This window comes from Vipera berus (assembly GCF_964194415.1).
Source record: "Vipera berus genome assembly, chromosome: Z".
NCBI classification, from domain to species: Eukaryota; Metazoa; Chordata; class Lepidosauria; order Squamata; family Viperidae; genus Vipera; species Vipera berus.
The window spans coordinates 130911625-130931917 of NC_138205.1; the positions used below are offsets into that span (position 1 = coordinate 130911625).

At 45.1% G+C, this 20293-nt stretch overlaps 1 protein-coding gene across 4 annotated transcripts; it reads right to left on the reverse strand.

Moving 5' to 3' along the window:
* Window positions 1–4760: 4760 nt before the first annotated feature.
* On the reverse strand, window positions 4761–15299 carry LOC308678219 (uncharacterized protein). Of its 4 annotated transcripts, XM_081345254.1 has the most exons (5): window positions 14493–15299; window positions 9393–9525; window positions 8172–8288; window positions 7389–7598; window positions 4761–7160 (listed from the first exon to the last, which is right to left on the reverse strand). In XM_081345254.1, exons 1-5 carry the CDS (start codon window positions 14514–14516, stop codon window positions 5833–5835), a joined length of 1812 nt encoding a protein of 603 aa, XP_081201380.1. In that variant the 5' UTR covers window positions 14517–15299; the 3' UTR covers window positions 4761–5832. The 4 variants fall into 4 exon arrangements, with proteins under 4 accessions (XP_081201380.1, XP_081201379.1, XP_081201381.1 ...); XM_081345253.1 differs by having other exon boundaries at window positions 4761–7598; XM_081345255.1 differs by lacking the exons at window positions 9393–9525; window positions 14493–15299 and having other exon boundaries at window positions 4761–8073; window positions 8172–8286.
* Window positions 15300–20293: the final 4994 nt, after the last annotated feature.

Here is a 20293-nt window from a genome sequence, read left to right on the forward strand (position 1 = left end):
GGACCTTGGAGGTCATCTAGTCCAACCCCCTGCTCCAAGAGGAAATCCCACACTACCAGGCAGTCCTCGACTTACTATCCCAATTAAGCCCAACATTGCTGGCGCTAAGCGAGACCTTGGGTGAGTTTTGCGGCCCCATTTTGCGACTTGCCCTGCCACGGTGGTTCTGGGAATCGCTGCAGTCCGTTGAGTGACCGTTCCAAGTTACGACGGCCCTGAAAAAGGGACCAGGATCGTTGCGTTTAGCAACCAGCCGAAGTTACAAGTGACTTGTGACCGTTTCTCACACTTACGACCATCGCGCCCTCCCCGGTGGTCACGTGATCAACACCCAGGCGGTTTGGCAACCGAGAGAATAGGCTGTACGGGCGGTCCTCAACGGCCACATTTTTGTCGCTAAGTGAGACATTTTACGAATTGTCATAAGTCGAGGACTTGTTTTTGTGCCCGAAATGAAAAGTATGAATGCTGTTTCTACTAGTTCTCCATCGAGTAAGGAACTCTAGTTCTTAGCTCAGTCTGTCAACTCACAAAGCACGCTTGCTTTCTCCGCTGGAAGTCAGTCTAGGTCAGGGGTCTTCCAACTTGGCCCTTTTCTGACTGGTGGACTTCAACTCCCAGAATTCCTCAGTCGGCCATTTTGATGAAGCTGCAGGCTTGGATCCAGACCCTCTGGGCTCTTCCAACCTGGCCCTTTTCTGACTGGTGGACTTCAACTCCCAGAATTCCTCAGTCGGCCATTTTGATGAAGCTGCGGGCATCGATCCAGACCCTCTGGGGTCTTCCAACTTGGCCCTTTTCTGACGGGTGGACTTCAGCTCCCAGAATTCCTCAGTTGGCCACTTTGATGAAACTGGGGGTGTGGATCGAGACCCTCTGGGGTCTTCCAACTTGGCCCTTTTATTACGGGTGGATTTCAACTCCCAGAATTCCTCAGTCGGCCATTTTGATGAAACTGCAGGCTCGGATCCAGACCCTCTGGGGTCTTCCAACTTGGCCCTTTTATGACGGGTGGACTTCAACTCCCAGAATTCCTCAGCCATTTTGATGAAGCTGCGGGCATCGATCCAGACCCTCTGGGGTCTTCCAACTTGGCCCTTTTCTGACTGGTGGACTTCAACTCCCAGAATTCCTCAGTTGGCCACTTTGATGAAACTGGGGGTGTGGATCCAGACCCTCTGGGGTCTTCCAACTTGGCCCTTTTCTGATGGGTGGACTTCAACTCCCAGAATTCTTCAGTTGGCCACTTTGATGAAACTGGGGGTGTGGATCCAGACCCTCTGGGGTCTTCCAACTTGGCCCTTTTCTGATGGGTGGACTTCAACTCCCAGAATTCCTCAGTTGGCCATTTTGATGAAACTTCTGGGGTTTTCCAGCTTGGCCTTTATGACTGGTGGACTTCCAACTCCCAGAATTCCTCAGCCAGGCATGCTGGCTAAGGAATTCTGGGAGTTGAAGTGCACCCGTCATAAAAGGGTCATGTTTGAAGACCCCTGTCTTAAAGCATGCTGCCTGAGGAATTCTGGGAGTTGAAGTCCACCCATCATAAAAGGGTCAGGTTTGAAGACCCCTGTCTTAAAGCATGCTGCCTGAGGAATTCTGGGAGTTGAAGTCCACCCGTCATAAAAGGGTCATGTTTGAAGACCCCTGTCTTAAAGCATGCTGCCTGAGGAATTCTGGGAGTTGAAGTCCACCCGTCATAAAAGGGTCATGTTTGAAGACCCCTGTCTTAAAGCATGCTGCCTGAGGAATTCTGGGAGTTGAAGTCCACCCGTCATAAAAGGGTCATGTTTGAAGACCCCTGTCTTAAAGCATGCTGCCTGAGGAATTCTGGGAGTTGAAGTCCACCCGTCATAAAAGGGTCAGGTTTGAAGACCCCTGTCTTAAAGCATGCTGCCTGAGGAATTCTGGGAGTTGAAGTCCACCCGTCATAAAAGGCTCATGTTTGAAGACCCGTCTTAAAGCATGCTGCCTGAGGAATTCTGGGAGTTGAAGTCCACCAGTCATAAAAGGGCCAAGTTTGAAGACCCTTGGACTAGATGGTCTTAAGGATTCCATGCCGCTCTAGTATTCTGAGGGATTTTTATCCCTCGTGCTTGAAAAATAAATTACTGTAAGGAAAGTCACCGGGCCAGCAACATACAGGTATTTGTTTAGTGACCATTTGAAAATCACAACGGCACAAAAAAAACCCAACTGATGACCCTTTTTCACACTTAACGACCATTGCAGCATCCCTGTCACCAGGTGATCCAAATTCAGATGCATGGCAAACTGCTTCATATTTGTGACGGTGGCAGTGAGCCAAGGTGTCGTGATCCTCTTTTGTGACCCCCTGACCAGCAAAACAATGGGCAAGCTAGATTCACTTCAGGGCCGTGTTTGGCATTCCACTGGTTAATTGTTCTCACTCTCAGGAAATTTCTCCTTAGTTCCAGGTTGCTTCTCTCCATCATTATTATTGTTATTATTATCAAAATATTATTATTATTAATAATAATAATAATAATAATAGTAATACCACCACCACCATCCTATATCATTTCAGACAAATGGCTGTCCAATCTCTTCTTAAAACACCTCCAGTGATGCAGCACCCACAGCTTCTGGTGGCAAGTAGTTCCACTGGTTAATTGCTCTCTCAGGAAATTTCTCCTTAGTTCTAGGTTACTCTCATTATTAATGATAATCTACCTATATTTTCTATATCTATATTTTCCTTCCTTTCTTCCTTCCATCATCTATCTATCCCACCCATCCTTCTATCTTATCTCTTCCTTCCTTTCATCCATCATCTATCCCACCCACCCACCCACCCACCCACCCATCCTTCTATCTATCTATCTATCTATCTATCTATCTATCTATCTATCTAATCTTCCTTTCTTCCTTGCATCCATCATCTATCTATCTATCTATCATCTATCTATCTATCTATCTCTTCTTTTCTTCCTTGCATCCATCATCTCTATCTATCCCACCCATCCTTCTGTCTATCTATCTATCTATCTATCTATCTATCTATCTATCTATCTATCTATCTATCTATCTATCTATCTAATCTATATCTTCCTTTCTTCCTTGCATCCATCATCTATCTATCTATCTATCTATCTATCTATCTATCTATCTATCTATCTATCTAATCTTCCTTTCTTCCTTGCATCCATCATCTATCCCACCCATCCTTCTATCTATCTATCTATCTATCATCTATCTATCTATCTCCTTTTCTTCCTTGCATCCATCATCTCTATCTATCCCACCCATCCTTCTGTCTATCTATCTATCTATCTATCTATCTATCTATCTATCTATCTATCTATCTATCTATCTATCTATCTATCTATCTATCTAATCTATATCTTCCTTTCTTCCTTGCATCCATCATCTATCTATCTATCTATCTATCTATCTATCTATCTATCTATCTATCTATCTATCTATCTATCTATCTATCTATCTAATCTTCCTTTCTTCCTTGCATCCATCATCTATCTATCCCACCCATCCTTCTATCTATCTATCTATCTATCTATCTATCTATCTATCTATCTATCTATCTAATCTTCCTTTCTTCCTTGCATCCATCATCTCTCTATCTATCCCACCCATCCTTCTATCTATCTATCTATCTATCTATCTATCTATCTATCTATCTATCTATCTATCTATCTATCTATCACCTATCTATCTATCTCTTCTTTTCTTCCTTGCATCCATCATCTCTATCTATCCCACCCATCCTTCTGTCTATCTATCTATCTATCTAATCTATATCTTCCTTTCTTCCTTGCATCCATCATCTATCTATCCCACCCATCCTTCTATCTATCTATCTATCTATCTATCTATCTATCTATCTATCTATCTATCTATCATCTAATCTTCCTTTCTTCCTTGCATCCAACATCTCTCTATCCCACCCATCCTTCTATCTATCTATCTATCTATCTATCTATCTATCTATCTATCTATCTATCTATCTATCTATCTATCTATCTATCTATCTAATCTTCCTTTCTTCCTTGCATCCCTCATCTCTCTATCTATCCCACCCATCCTTCTGTCTATCTATCTATCTATCTATCTATCTATCTATCTATCTATCTATCTATCTATCTATCTATCTATCTATCTAATCTATATCTTCCTTTCTTCCTTGCATCCATCATCTATCTATCCCACCCATCCTTCTATCTATCTATCTATCTATCTATCTATCTATCTATCTATCTATCTATCTATCTATCTATCTATCTATCTATCATCTATCTATCTATCTATCTATCTATCTATCTATCTATCTATCTATCTATCTATCATAATAATAATAGTAAAGCTGGAAGGGACCTTGGAGGTCATCTAGTCCAACCCCCTGCTCAGGCAGGAAACCCTCTACCATTTCAGACAAATGGCTGTCTAGTTTCTTCTAAAAAAACTTCCAGCGTTGGAGCATTCACAGCTTCTGGAGGCAAGGAGTTCCACTGGTTAATTGTCCTCACTGTCAGGAAGTTTCTCCTTAGTTCCAGGTTGCTTCTCTCCTTGGTTAGTTTCCATCCGTTGTTTCTTGTCCTGCCTACAGGCCCCTTGGAGAAGAGCTTGACTCCCTCTTCTTTGGGGCCGCCCCTGAGATACTGGAAGGCTGCTATCATGTCCCCCACCCCCACCCCTTTTAATCCTTCTCTTCATTAGACTAGACATCCCCAATTCCGGCAACCGCTCCTTATATGTTTTGGCATGCCTGCACGCAGAAAGGATCCCCGTTAGTGCTTTTATTGAGAATTAATTGACATTTCAAATTCATCCACAATCGTGACAAAACGTTCCTGTCTTAGCTTCAACTGAGCCCAGGTAAAGAACGTTACTCTGAAATCAACCTTTGGTTAAAATTAAAATTAAAAAAAAAGTTCATTTTTCACAATGTTTTTACCGACTAGGTCAGGGGTAGGCAACCTCGGCTCTTTTATGACTCATGGACTTCAACTCCCAGAATTCCTCAGTCAGCTATGCTGACTGAGGAATTCTGGGAGTTGAAGTCCATGAGTCATAAAAGAGCCGAGGTTGCCTACCCCTGGCCGCAAAATGGCCGAGGACCTTTAAAAAAAAAAAGGCTTTGGGAAGGGGAAAGGAGGAGGATTCGGGTGGGGTGAGGTCAAAAAAGTCAAGATGTCGTCCACGAATGACGGGACTTGAGTCCCGTCCACCCCTGGTCCTCCTAAGACAGCCGTGCCTCGTTCTGGTTTTTGTAGAGTGAGGTTTCTCGACCTGGGTAGCTGGAAGACAGGTAAAACTACAGCTCCCAGAATTCATAGCTGTCAGGGGAAATTCGGGGCGTTGCAGTCCACTGATCGTCCAGCTGCCCAGCTGAGAACACTTGTGCAACAGCTCTGGGCATCAATCGTTCATTGGGTCCTGAACGATTTCTTGCACAATTTTTTTAAAAAAAATCCAGCTAAGGCACGAATGAAAATTGCTGGTGACATGACGGGCATTATCCATCCTCAAGCCGGCGCCCACGGGCACCACATATCGAGCTGCCTGGGCTCCGGAGTGCGAGCGAGAAGCAAAGACAACTCCACTCGCTCTGCACAAAAAGAGGAGCTACGGCTGTCTACACAATTCACGTGTAGTTCCCCGGTGCGTCGAAACAGGCACTTCTCGCAACATCTGGATACGGGCATCTTACACGCGGTCCTCGTGATGTGCAGCCAGCCGAGCCAAGCGCCAAAGCCCCCTGACGCCGGCGTCGGGTTCGAAAACCAGGGGCCGCGTCCCTTGAACTCGCAGCCGATATCACTCCGTCTTTCCAATCCTGTGTAGAAATAACTGCTAGAGAGGACCAAATTCCCGTCTTTCGCAAACGGCTACTTGGGCTTCCCCCGAGCCGGCTCGTTTCTCCCAATCCGAGTCGGGAGCGACCCTGATTTTTTGGATCATGCAGAAACAGTTTTGGGCGCCGGCCTGCTTCCCGCACTTCTGACAGGTGCCGCCTTCCTCGTTCTTGCAGTGCTGCCTTTTGTGCCTGACCGCCCCGCTCTGGAAGTTCAAGAGCTTCCCGCACAAGAGGCACTTGTACCTTTCCCCCGCGTGGAACGCCAGATGGGTGGCTAGGTAGGACTTGCTTAAGCGCTTGCCGCACTGGCCGCACGGATGCAGGGCCTTGTCTCCACTTCCGCTCCGACGCGCAGGCGCTACGACGCAAGATTCTTGTCCTTTGGCGCTGCCGGGGAGCTGCTCCTTTGCGGCAAGGTCCCGGGGTTTTGGGAGCGGGTCTTTTTTGTTTTCCGCAACTTTCCTGCAACTTTGCCGGTGAGTCGAGAGCTGCCACTTGTACACGAATTTTTCCCCGCATTCCGGACACCGGCACAGCTTTTTGGTGGCGGAGGTCGTCAGCAAGCTGCGCGGATTCTCGGCGCTGTTTTTCCCCGCTCTCTGCCTCTGGTGAGGCTGGCACAGCCTGAAGTGCAAGAAGGCCTCCTTGCCTTCGACGGAAGACGGGTAGTGGGTAGGTTTTTCTGGGAGAGGGACCGAACCCGTTGACTTGCCGGCGCGGCTTGACTCGCTCACGCCTTGACCACCGGGAGACTTCCGGGGTTTCGAGGCAGGCCTGGCCTGCTGTTTTGCCCTCTGACGACAGTACCTATAGTGCACATCCAAATTCATCCGCAGTTTGAAGGGTTCTTTGCACCAAGCGCAAGAATAGAGTTTCTCCGCCTCGGGGGGGACTTCTGGGGAAGACGACAGAGTGTCCTGCGTCATCTTCCCTGTGCTGCGCGCCAAAGCCTGCCGGCGGGAGTCCACACACTTCTCATCACGGGTGGTACGCGCAAACTGGATTCCCTTGACGGCAAAATTGCGCTGGTGCAGGATTGTCGTCCTGCGAGGACAAGACAGCAGCTTGGCAGACTTTTCGGGCGCCACAACGGGCTCGACCCACAGCGGCGGGACAGGAGCCCGCTCCGCCGATTCTGCCCACAGGTGTCCACCAGAATCGGGCACGCTTCCCTGTTCACTTGCCGAAACACGAGACTGTTCAGGATGTCCTGCGACATGGCTAGAAACGGGCGCCTCTTCTTCAGAGACAGTAAAGATGCTCTCGAGGGGCCCCACTTTCTCCCAAAAGCTTTCTGCGTCCATCTGGGATCGATCTTCATCTCCTGGAAGACAAAAGAAACTCCTGGAGTCCACCCAGTTCTCGTCACAAGCGGTGGGCGCAAACTGCATTTCCTTGACGGGGTGTTTCGCACGAACGGCAAAATCGCACCCCCGGGGCAGGATTGTCGTCCTGAGAGGACACGATGGCAGCTCGGTAAACTTTTCGGGCGCCACAACGGGCTCGACCCACCCGCCGCACAGTAGTGGGACGTCCGCTGCACGCGCCTCACCAAAAGCCCGCTCCGCCGATTCTGTCCGCAGGTGTCCCCCAGAATCGGGCACACTTCCCTGTTCGCTTGCTGAAACACAAGACTGTTCTGGGTGTCCCTCGACACGGCTACAGCAGGGTGCCTCTTCTTCAGAGAGAGTAAACATGCTCTCAAGAGGGCCCGCTTTCTCTGGAAAGCTTTCCACGTCCATTTGGGATCGATCTTCATTTCCTGGAGGGCAAAAAAAGAACGTATAATTGCAACAGAGGAAAAAAGGAACGTGTCCAGTTCCAGTAAAAACAAAAAAACAAAACCAGCCCACCCTGGCTGATTTTTATAAGCAGCAAAACGTAATTTGATTTGGGGAGAGGTGACCACCAGGAGATCACAGGGACGTAAGTTAAACGAGGAAGCAAAAACGGGCTGAAAAAAGGCAATGGCAAATTGGTAGCATTCCTTAAAAAAAATTACAGAAATGTCCATGGAGGGGTCATCAGGAGCCGGGAAGAGAGGGAGGAATTAGTGGGGAGAGGGGATTAACCGCTTCGGACATGGAATTAAATTTTCCCGCAAGGGAGGAGTAATTAATTCTCAATTTCAAAGAGCCTTTCCCAAAGCAGACAAGACTGCCAGCCGGGCGTTCCAAGGACGGCTCGATGCCTCAAACGTCTTCCGTACGTGCAGGACGCCGACGCTCCTCCCCCTGCTGAGATGATGGGAATTGTAGTTCAGAGCGCCAGAAGAAAGCCAAAGACGGCCCTGGGATCGTTTGCCCATCGCCCGGTTCCCGTACGCTTCGCTCACCTTTAGAAAAGATCACGGGAAGAGGATCTTCGATGAGCCGCGACGAGATGGGGACGTTCAGACGTTCTTTATTTTCAACCCAGGCCAAGACTTCCGCCAAGGTGATCGGGCATTGGCCTGGAAGAGGAAAAGGCTGATCAAAGGAGATGTTTCCAGGTTCGCCAACCTCAACAACCTCCGGGATTTCAACTTGCAGAATTCCTCAACTAACACACCTGGAGACTTGCAACTCCCAGAATTCTCCAGGCAGTTCCCAGCACTCCCGGCCAGCACACCTGGAATTTCAACTCCCCAAATTTACCCACCAGCATTCCTGGACTTTGAACTCCTTGAGTATTCCTCAATGAGCACGTCAACTCCCAGAATTCCTTGCCAGCGTGCCTGGACGTCCAACTCCCACAATTCCCCCACTCTAGACTTCAGTTCCCAGAATTCCTCAACTAACGTAGCTAGAGAAATCAGCTCCCAGAATGCACCCAACAGCATTCCTGGACTTCAACTCCCAGAATTCCTCAATTAACATACCTAGAGAGATCAACTCCCAAAATTCCCCTAGGCAGCATGCCTGAACTTCAACTCCCAGAATTCCTTGCCAGCATGCCTGGACTTCAACTCCCATAATTCCTCAGCCAGCATGCCTAGACTTCAACTCCCAGAATTCCTCAACTAGCACATCAAGGCCCAGAATTCCTTGCCAGCACACCTGGACTTCAACTCCCAGAATTCCCCCACTCTGGACTTCAATTCCCATAATTCCTCAGCCAGCATGCCTGGACCTCAATTCCCAAAATTACTCAGCCAGCATGCCTGGACTTCAACTCCCATAATTCCTCAGCCAGCATGCCTGGACTTCAACTCCCACCATTCCCTGCCTTGCAGACCCCCTACGCTGCCTCAGCCCACATTAATGCCCGATATCCCTCCTCAGCTGGGATGGCAGGGAGGCCGGGGACGATGGGAGTTGTAATTAAGCCCTCACAGACAGAGTCTTGAGGAACAACGGCCCGTCTAAATGTCTTGCCAGTTACCTTTTAAAACAACCCCCCTTTCACGAGGGGTGGTATCAAGCGCCCTCTGTCCGTTCCTCTTTGCCCCAAACAACAACCCCGGCAGGTAGGCTGGTGGTCCAAGAGGGGCCCTCTTTGGTGGCCGATCAGGACTCGAACCCGGTTCTCCTGCTTCTAGTTCATCTCACAATCCGGGTCACCCCGAACTACTCACCAACCAGCAACAAAGCCTGGTAGTTTTCCTGCAGGACCTCCCAGTAGAGCTGTTTCTGGTCCTTGGTTAGCGACTGCCATTCGCCCGGCGAGAAATAGACCACCACGTCCTCAAAGGTGACCGTCGTGGAACCCTCCAAGCAGAAAAAAAAATGGCATGGCAAGAAAAACCAAAGCCGGTCGGTTCTGCGGCCCGATTTTTTTGGGGGGTGGGGTGGGATGGGGGAGGGCGGGAGGAGAGGACCAAGGCGAAAGCCGGCTCCAAAATTGTGCCTCCAACCTTAGACGAACGGAGCGGGTGAGCGCTTAAACGGGAGCCAGCCCTGGGCGAGAAAGGCAGCCGAAAATGCCCAGCGCAATCCTCGGTTGTACCCAGGGACGCAATCCAAATCACGGGAAGCCTTAGTAGCGCTGAGTAAGGCCGCGCCTGGAAAACGGCATCCAGGCTTGGTCCCCACGTGACCCGCCCCCCCAAAAAACCCAAAGGTGTCGAAACTTTGGGAAAAGTGCAACTAGGACGATTAAAGGCCAGGAGATTAAAACGGGGGCAGGATTTGGGAACGGCCAGTCTAGAGAAAAGGAAAGACTAGGGGGTGATAGGTAAAGGTAAAGGTTCCCCCGCACGTGCGTGCTAGTCGTTTCCGACTCTAGGGGCCGGTGCTCATCTCCGTTTCAAAGCCGAAGAGCCAGCGCTTGTCCGAGGACGTCTCCGTGGTCATGTGGCTGGCATGACCAGACGCCAAAGGCGCACGGAGCGCTGTTACCTTCCCACCGTAGCGGTCCCTATTTTTCTACTTGCATTTTTACGTGCTTTCGAACTGCTAGGTTGGCAGAAGCTGGAACGAGTAACAGGCGCTCGCTCTGCTACGCGGCACTCGGGATTCGACCCGCCAAACTGCCGACCTTCTGATCGACAAGCTCAGCGTCCTAACCCACTGAGCCACCGCGTCCCTATAGGGGGCAATAGGAGAGCAATATTCTGGTATTTGGGGGGCGGGGGGGGGGTTCTGCCACAAAGAGAAGGGGGGGGTCAACTTATTTTCCAAAGCACCAGGAAGGCCGGACAAGAAACAACAGATGGAAACTCATCAAGGAGAGAAGCGACCTGGAACTAAGGAGAAACTTCCTGACCCGTGAGAACCATTAACCAGTGGAACTGCTTGCCTCCAGAAGTTGTGGGTGCTCAATCACTCGAGGTTTTTTAAGAAGAAACCAGACAGCCACTTGTCTGAAATGGCATAGGGTCTCCTTCTTGAGCAGGGGGCTGGACTAGAAGACCTCCAAGGTCCCTTCCAACTCTTGTTACTCTATCATTCTGTTAAGGGTCTCCTGCTTGAGCATCGGGGTTGGGATAGATGAGCTCCGAGGTCCCTTCCAACTCCATGATTGTGTAAGGGTCTCCTGCTTGAGAGGGGGGTTGGGATAGATGACCTCCAAGGTCACTTCCAACTCCATGATTGTGTAAGGGTCTCCTGCTTGAGCAGGGGGTTGGGATAGATGACCTCCGAGGTCACCTCCAACTCCATGATTGTGTCAGGCTCTCCTGCTTGAGCAGGGGGTTGGGATAGATGACCTCCGAGGTCAGGGGGGGAATTCAAGTTGCCCACCAGTTCTTCAGATTGCTTATCCTACGGGGTGGGGTGAGGGAGCTAAATTTTTGGGGGGAATCCGACATTTTTCATTTTCAAACCATTTTCAAACATTTTTCATTTTGCTTTCGGGGTTCCGCCAAATCCAAGAAACTGACCGGGTGATGATCAGGAAGCGTTAATCTTCCAAAATGGCAATCGCTTTACACACACATACACTCCTCTTCTTTTCAAAACGAAAGCAAAGGAATCAAACACGGGCTAAGAGAGAGCGCAAAAATCTTTCTGAGGCTCAAATTTTTTAAAAAATTTTCCCAGCCAGAACTGTGGAGTTCAGGGTGCAGCCAAATGCGAGAAACTGACCGGGTGATAATCAGGAAGCGTTAAATCTTCCAAAATTGCAATCGCTTTAAAACACACACTCCTCTTCTTTTGAAAACGAAAGAAAAAGAATCAATCACGGGCTAAGAGAGAGCGCAAAAATCTTTCTGAGGCTCAACATTTTTTAAAATTTTCCCAGCCGGAACTGTGGAGTTCGCGGTTCCGCCAAATGCGAGAAACTGACCGGGTGATAATCAGGAAGCATTCAATCTTCCAAAATGGCAATCGCTTTACACACACATACACTCCTCTTCTTTTGAAAACGAAAGCAAAGGAATCAAACACGGGCTAAGAGAGAGCGCAAAAATCTTTCTGAGGCTCAAAATTTTTTTAAAATTTTCCCAGCCGGAACTGTGGAGTTCAGGGTGCAGCCAAATGCGAGAAACTGACCGGGTGATAATCAGGAAGCGTTAAATCTTCCAAAATGGCAATCGCTTTACACACACATACACTCCTCTTCTTTTCAAAACGAAAGCAAAGGAATCAAACACGGGCCAAGAGAGAGCGCAAAAATCTTTCTGAGGCTCAAATTTTTTTTAAAATTTTCCCAGCCGGAACTGTGGAGTTCAGGGTGCAGCCAAATGCGAGAAACTGACCGGGTGATAATCAGGAAGCGTTAAATCTTCCAAAATTGCTACCGCTTTAAAACACACACTCCTCTTCTTTTGAAAACGAAAGCAAAGGAATCAAACACGGGCTAAGAGAGAGCGCAAAAATCTTTCTGAGGCTCAAAATTTTTTAAAAAATTTTCCCAGCCGGAACTGTGGAGTTCAGGGTGCAGCCAAATGCGAGAAACTGACCGGGTGATAACCAGGAAGTATTAAATCTTCCGAAGTCGCAGTCATTTTACACTCTTCCTCCCGCCTCTTCTTTTGAAAAACAAAGAAAAGAAACTAAACAACGGAAAGAAGAAGAAGGAAGAATTTAAAAAAAAACCAGCAAATTGGCTTTATTTTGTCAGATTTTTCAGCCCTTACAAGGGCCAAACAAGCCGGAAAAATAAATCTTCATTTACAAAACTGCACAATTTCATCCGGAACACGTTGGAACCCAGGGCCTGAAGTTCATCCCAATTTAAGCCACAATAAAACTGGGTTTAGACACACACACACACACACACACACACACACACAACCTCCAAAGATCCTCTGAGCTTTCCAAAGCTCACGTATTTCACATTGCAAAAAGCCAAAAAAATACAAGATCCGGGCGCTACATTCGTTTAGTGACCAAGTTACTCCCACACTGGGGGCAAAAAAAAACAACCAAAAAAGAGATTTGTGGACCGTTTTTTCACACAAGCCTGGCGTGGTCCCCGTCCTCAGCTTTACGACAGTGACTCGTGACTGTTTTTCACACTTAACGACCGCTGCAGAATCCCCGTGCTCACGTCATCTAAAATTCAGATGCTTGGCAACTGATTTGCATTTATGACGGTCGCAGTGTCCCGGGGTGTTTGTGTGTGTGTGTGTGCGTGTCACGTGATCCCTCTCTTGTGACCGCCTGACCAGCGACGTCAATGGCGGATGGCGGATTCGCTTAGCAACCCTGTGACTCATTTAACAACCGCCGCGACTCCCTTAACAGCCGTGGCCAAAAAAGATCGTCAAATGGGGCAAAAACCCGCTTAGCCGCCGTCTCGCTTAGCAACGGAAATTTCAGGCTCTCTTGCGGTCGTAAGTCGAGGACTGCGTGTAGGCCTCTTCCTGCCTCACTTGAAAAGGTGGTAAACGTGGGTGGGGTAGAAATTTAATTGAATTTCAATTTAATAATTGATTTCAGCCAAAGCAAAACGTAGAACTTAAAATAATAACCCGCCTAGATTTTATTATTATCATTGTTGTTCTGTTGTTTTGTTATTATTATCATTGAAAGGAGATAAAAGGTGGTACAAAACGACTTGAAAGAAATAGCGTTCAATAATTGACTTTCAATAAAGCAAAAGTGAAATTAGGAGCAAAAATGAAAGCTTTAACACTGAAAGAGTTAAGCAAACAGAGAGCCAGGAGTCCCCGACGTACGACGGCTCATTTAGTGACCGTTTCAAGTCACAACGGCACTGAAAAAAGGTGACGGGTGACCGCTTTTCAACACTTCACGGCCGCTGCCGTCGGTCGCCGTGTTCAAAATCCAGACGCTCGGCACCCGACTCGTATTTTATGACCGTCGCAGCCAGCTACCCACGAGCAAAGCCAACGCAGGAGCCAGATTTCACTTTCTTTTAACGACCGCGCGACTCACTTAACAACTGCGGCAAGAACGGTGCGGTACAATGGGGCGGGGGAGGGGGGCCAAACTCACTTGGAAGGGACCTTGGAGGTCATCTAGTCCAACCCACACCCACACCCACACCCACACACACCCGGCTCAAGCAGGAGAGTCTTACGGAATCCAGAGAAGGGCAGACGTTGGAAGGGACCTTGGAGGTCATCTAGTCTAACCTCCTTTCATAAGCCATCTGGACGGCGGACTTGCAGGACGGCTAAGAAATTCGACAAATAACAGAAATCCAAACATCCTCCAGAGAGAGAGAGAGAAAGAGAAAAACGGGCGGCTTCCCCCCAAAAAAACAACCCCCGAATCAACCCAACCAGGAAGCGGTCCTTTCGATAAGCTGGGATCAAATTAAAAAAAAATAAATAAATCAATGAAATCGAACAAAAGGAATCAAAGGAAATTAAAAGGCCACGTCAAGCCACCCCACCCCCCTTTTTTTTTTTCTCCCGCCCCCTAGCTACTCAGTAAGTAAGGAAGTCTTGAGTTAGGGCCCTTTCCGACGCTCTCTGCCGGAAACCCCCTTTCCCAGGGGACTCCTGGCTAGGCGAAGGGATCTCCCCGTGGCCTCCCATCCCGCCTGTCCCGCTAGGATCTGAGCGGGAGAGGCTTCCCTTCCAAGCTGCCAGCCTCCACCCCGACAGGGGGAAGGTCATAAGTCGAGACACACACACACACACATACACACACACCTCCCTCCGTCCCCGCGTTGCACACACGTGTACACACACACACACCCGAGAAACGCAGCAAAAAGCGCGGGGAATTGGCCCCGCGCGGTCCATTTGCAAGCGGGCGCCCGCCGCGTAGCAACCGCGTTGAAGCGAGGGCGCCGAGCCGGTGCTCAGCCGCCTTACCTCCTTCTGGCCGTCGCCGGCCATGATGCCGACGGCTCCTGGGCGTCCAGGCCGGGCTCTTAGGTCGTGAGGAAGGGCGGTGGGTGGCTCCCCGGGGGCTGACGCAGAAGCGGGTGGGAAGGCTCTCGAAGTTGCCTATTTTTTGCAATTTGCACCACCCATCCTGGAGCCGGAAAGAGCCAGTTTTCGGCTCTCTCTCTCTCTCTCTCTCCCCCCACCCGCCCCCGCTTGCCAGGCTGCAAACGCGCGTCTTGGGCAACCCGCCTCCGCGTTCCGACGTGCGGAGGGCTCGTCTTGGGGCAACGCGTGTGGGCCTGAAGCTCCGCGGGCGTGGGTGGGCTGGCCCCTACCCTCGACCTACTCGAACTGTTGCTTTGAGGGTGAAATAGCACCTTCGCCTTTGTTAAAACGTCTCTATTAAATGCGATTAATCAGATTCGCCGACCACCTATTACCGATGAGATACGTCTTAATGAACTTGTCCGTTCTGTTTGTCTGAAATGGTCTGGGGTTTCCTGCCTGAGCAGGGGGTTGGACTAGATGACCTCCAAGGTCCCTTCCAACATCATAATCATCATGATCATCATCATCTTCTTCTTCTTCTTCTTCTTCTTCTTCTTCTTCTTCTTATTATTATTATTATTATTATTATTATTATTATTATTATTATTATTCATTACTTATCTATTATTATTCATTACTTAGCTATTAATAGTATTCATCTTATCTATTATTATTCATTACTTATCTATTATTCATTACTTAGCTATTATTATTGTTCATTACTTAGCTATTATTATTATTATATCTATTATTCATCACTTAGCTATTATTATTATTCATTACTTAGCTATTATTATTCATTACTTAGCTATTAATAGTATTCATCTTATCTATTATTATTCATTACTTATCTATTATTCATTACTTATCTATTATTATTATTGTTCATTACTTATCTATTATTATTCATTATTATTATTATTATTATTATTATTATTATTATTATTATTATTATTATTATTATTATTATTATTATTATTATTATTATTATTATTATTATTATACATTACTTATGTATTAAATACTCCTAACACCAACTGATACGTGAAACCATTAATTTACAAGAGGTCAAAAATTTATAAGATTAAACTTATCCGTGAAATATTGATCATGGTTTATTACCTATCATTTGTTAAATCATTGTTTATTAGCTACTTATCTATTTATTATTATTATTATTATTATTATTATTATTATACATTACTTATGTATTAAATACTCCTAACACCAACTGATACGTGAAACCATTAATTTACAAGAGGTCAAAAATTTATAAGATTAAACTTATCCGTGAAATATTGATCATGGTTTATTACCTATCATTTGTTAAATCATTGTTTATTAGCTACTTATCTATTTATTATTATTATTATTATTATTATTATTATTATTATTATTATTATTCATTACTTATCTATTCATTATTATTATTATTATTATTATTATTATTATTATTATTATTATTATTATTATTATACATTACTTATGTATTAAATACTCCTAACACCAACTGATACGTGAAACCATTAATTTACAAGAGGTCAAAAATTTATAAGATTAAACTTATCCGTGAAATATTGATCATGGTTTATTACCTATCATTTGTTAAATCATTGTTTATTAGCTACTTATCTATTTATTATTATTATTATTATTATTATTATTATTATTATTATTATTATTATTATTATTATTCATTACTTATCTATTATTTATTATTATTATTATTATTATTATTATTATTATTATTATTATTATTATTATTATTATTATTATTCATTACTTATGTATTAAATACTCCTAACACCAACTGATACGTGAAACCATTAATTTACAAGAGGTCAAAAATTTATAAGATTAAACTTATCCGTGAAATATTGATCATGGTTTATTACCTATCATTTGTTAAATCTTATTAGTAGACGTGTCCATTAAATATTATGAACTATTACTTGACCCTTACTCTTGAATAACAAATATTGTGTGAAATCATTCATTTGCAATGTGTCAAAAGTGAATAAGATTAAACCTATCTATTAAGTATGAATCGTCGTTTATCACCTATCGTGTTAAATCTTCTTAATAAACGTGTCCGTTAAACATTATGAAACCCTGCTTGCCTGTTAAATACTCTTTAATGACAAATATTGTGTGATTTCTAACCTGTCAAAATTCATAAGATTAAACTTATCTATTAAATGTGAATCATTGTTTATTAGCTATCATCTGTTAAATCTTATTAATAAATGTGTCCGTTAAATATTAGGAAATATTACTTGTCCATTAAACGCCCTTTTTAAAGAGGAAATATACTAAAATAATAGTGAAAGAAAAGTATTCTTGTTCTTAGAACAGACATTGATCAAGGAAGCCATAATCCTGTTAGCGTAACTACACGTATTCCCCCCAGGTGACTGTCTTAAAGAGGAATGGACCAAAGTCCTGGTTTAAGCAAACATAGTCTTGTCCTTAAGGCAGATGATGATTGGGATAATTATATCCTGTCTGTGAAACTAAACCTATTGCAAGTAATTTTCTTCTGTAAACTGTCTTCGGATAAGAATGTGTAGAATGTTAACCACATAAGTAACAATGTAGAACAATGTAGAACTACAATTTGTCAAAAATTAATCCGATTAAATTTCTCTCATAAATATTAATATTTATCTTACCTGTTCATCTGTGAAATATTAATATGAAATACTGTCTATTCAATAGAATTAAACACGACTCTTAATACCAATTAATGCATGAAATAATACATGAAACTTCCTGACAGTTGGAACAACGAACCAGTGGAACAACCTGCCTCCAGAAAACCTGTGGTTTTTTCCTGCCTAAGGTGTAAAATCCTGTTTTTTCTCATTAAACTTCATGTTGTTGGATAGCACCCATTGTATGTATATGTATGTGTATATAGGTATATATGTATTATGTATGTGTATATGTCTATATTTGTGCGTGTATATATGAATGCATTTGTATGCATATGTATATATACCTGTATTTATATGTCTATATTTCTGCGTGTATATATGAATGCATTTGTATGCATATGCCTATATGTATGTATGTATACATCTGGGACGCGGTGGCTCAGTGGGTTAGGACGCTGAGCTTGTCGATCAGAAGGTCGGCAGTTTGGCGGGTCGAATCCCGAGTGCCGCATAACAGAGTGAGCGCCCGTTACTCGTCCCAGCTTCTGCCAACCTAGCAGTTCGAAAGCACGTAAAAATGCAAGTAGGAAAATAGGGACCGCTACGGTGGGAAGGTAACGGCGTTCCGTGCACCTTTGGTGTCTAGTCATGCCGGCCACGTGACCACGGAGACGTCCTCGGACAAGCGCTGGCTCTTCGGCTTTCAAACGGAGATGAGCACCGGCCCCGAGATTCGGAAATGACTAGCACGCATGTGCGGGGGAACCTTTACCTTATACATCTGTGTGACTATGTGTATATGAATATAGGTGTACGTATGTGTAACGTGCGTATATTTGTACATGTGTATATGTATGTGTACTATATGTGTATATAGGTATATGCATATTTGTATGTATATATGTGTATGTGCATATTTGTATATGTATAAATGTATTTTATATTTGTGTGTGTAAATTTGTGCATATATATGTATATGTGTATATGTATACATTCATGTGATTGTATACATTTGACTATATATATACAGGTGTACATGTGTGTATGTCTACATGTATATTTGTATGTGTATATGTATGTGTACATATGTATGTGTACTATATGTGTATATAGGTATGTGCATATGTGTATGTGTATATATTTGTATATGTATATATGCATTTTATATATATGTATCTCTATATTTGTGCATATGTATGTATATGTATTTGTATATGGGTATATGTATATGTATACATGAATGTGACTATGTGCATACATCTGTGTGACTATATGTATATAGGTATACATGTGTGTATGTATATATGTGTATGTGTACTATATGCATATAGGTATACATGTGTGTATGTATATATGTGTATATTTGTACTATATGTATATATTTGTGTATATGTATATTTGTATATGTGTATTATACATGTGTATGTATATGTATTTGTATATGTATATATGTACATGTGTATATGTATTTGTATGTGTATGCATGTATGTGACCATATGTGTATACATTTGTGACTGTGTGTATACATATATAGGTGTACGTGTATGTGTATAGATTTGTACATGTGTATATACGTGTAACTATTACACACACATGGCTATATGTGTATTTGTACATGTATTTATGTGTGTGCGTGTGTGTGTGGTGTATGTGTACACGTATATATTGAACATTCAAACCTACAACTGTCTCCGTCATCATCCAGAAAGAAAAAACGCAAAAGAGAATCGGGAACTTCATGAGGTAAATTTTAAAGAGTTTACAGAACACGAGGGGGGGGGGCGAGGAGGGAAGGCGGGAAAAAAGGGAAATGCCCCGCTCCCCCCCCCGGTTCTACTCCCGTCAACCAATCACAGCGCAGGTTGCCTCATGCCGGAGACCGCCCCTCTCTGATCAACCGCAGCTGATTGGCCCCGACAGCTCCAGCTACTAAATTCAATATATGCTAACCAGGAAAGGCCACGTTTGAGAGGGGGGGGGAAATAAAGCGAGGGGACTAAAACGATATACCAATTTAACCCTCAAACGTTGTTTTTTTTTAAATAAATCTGAAGTAATTTCAGTCAAAATGGAAGCGTTAGCAAGCGTGAATTTAAAACATTCGGTAAAATGACAACCGGGCCGGAATAACCAGGCCTTCAGAATGGGAAAAGGAATTCATCGGAACTGAGGGACAACTTCTGCCTTTTAAGGCTCAGACCCTCAGCTCTGATGGCGTTCCCTAGTCGGGTCACGAGACGTCTGCAAGAAAACAAGCAAGCTCAGAGAGCACCAAGGACCCTACAGTCATCATCATCATCATCATCATCAAGTTGGAAGGGACCTTGGAGGTCATCTAGTCCAACCCCCTGCTCAGCCACCCAACTCAGAGATCACCAAGGACTCCAGTCTTCCTCCTCCTCCTCCTCCATTCTAGCACTGATGATGTTCCCTAGTTGGGTCCTGAAACGTCTGCAAGAAAAGCCACAGAGAGCACCAAGGACTCCCAGTCTTCCTCCTCCTCCATTCTAGCACTGATGATGTTCCCTAGTTGGGTCCTGAAACGTCTGCAAGAAAAGCCACAGAGAGCACCAAGGACTCCCAGTCTTCCTCCTCCTCCATTCTAGCACTGATGATGTTCCCTAGTTGGGTCCTGAAACGTCTGCAAGAAAAGCCACCCAACTCAAGAGAGCACCAAGGACCCCACAGTCTTCCTCCTCCTCCTCCTCCTCTTCCTCCTCCCTTCTAGCACTGATGATGTTCCCTAGTTGGGTCCTGAAACATCTACAAGAAAAGCCACCCAACTCAGAGCAACAAGGACCCCACAGTCTTCCTCCTCCTCCTCCTCCTCCTCCTCCTCCCTTCTAGAACTGATGATATTCCCTAGTTGGGACCTGAAACATGTACAAGAAAAGCCACCCAACTCAGGGAGCACCAAGGACCCCACAGTCTTCCTCCTCCTCCTCCTCCTCCCTTCTAGCACTGATGATGTTCCCTAGTTGGATCCTGAAACATCTACAAGAAAAGCCACCCAACTCAGAGAGCACCAAGGACCCCACAGTCTTCCTCCTCCTCCTCCTCCTCCTCCATTCTAGCACTGA

Excerpts from the sequence above, each read along its gene's own strand:
- LOC308678219 (XM_081345253.1), bottom strand. The coding sequence starts at position 14,516 with ATGGCCGGCGACGGCCAGAAGGAG. Across the intron at positions 9,526-14,492 it reads CCGGCGACGGCCAGAAGGAG|GGTTCCACGACGGTCACCTT; the intron begins GTAAGGCGGCTG and ends TTCTGCTTGGAG. Across the intron at positions 8,289-9,392 it reads CCAGGCTTTGTTGCTGGTTG|GCCAATGCCCGATCACCTTG; the intron begins GTGAGTAGTTCG and ends TTCCTCTTCCAG.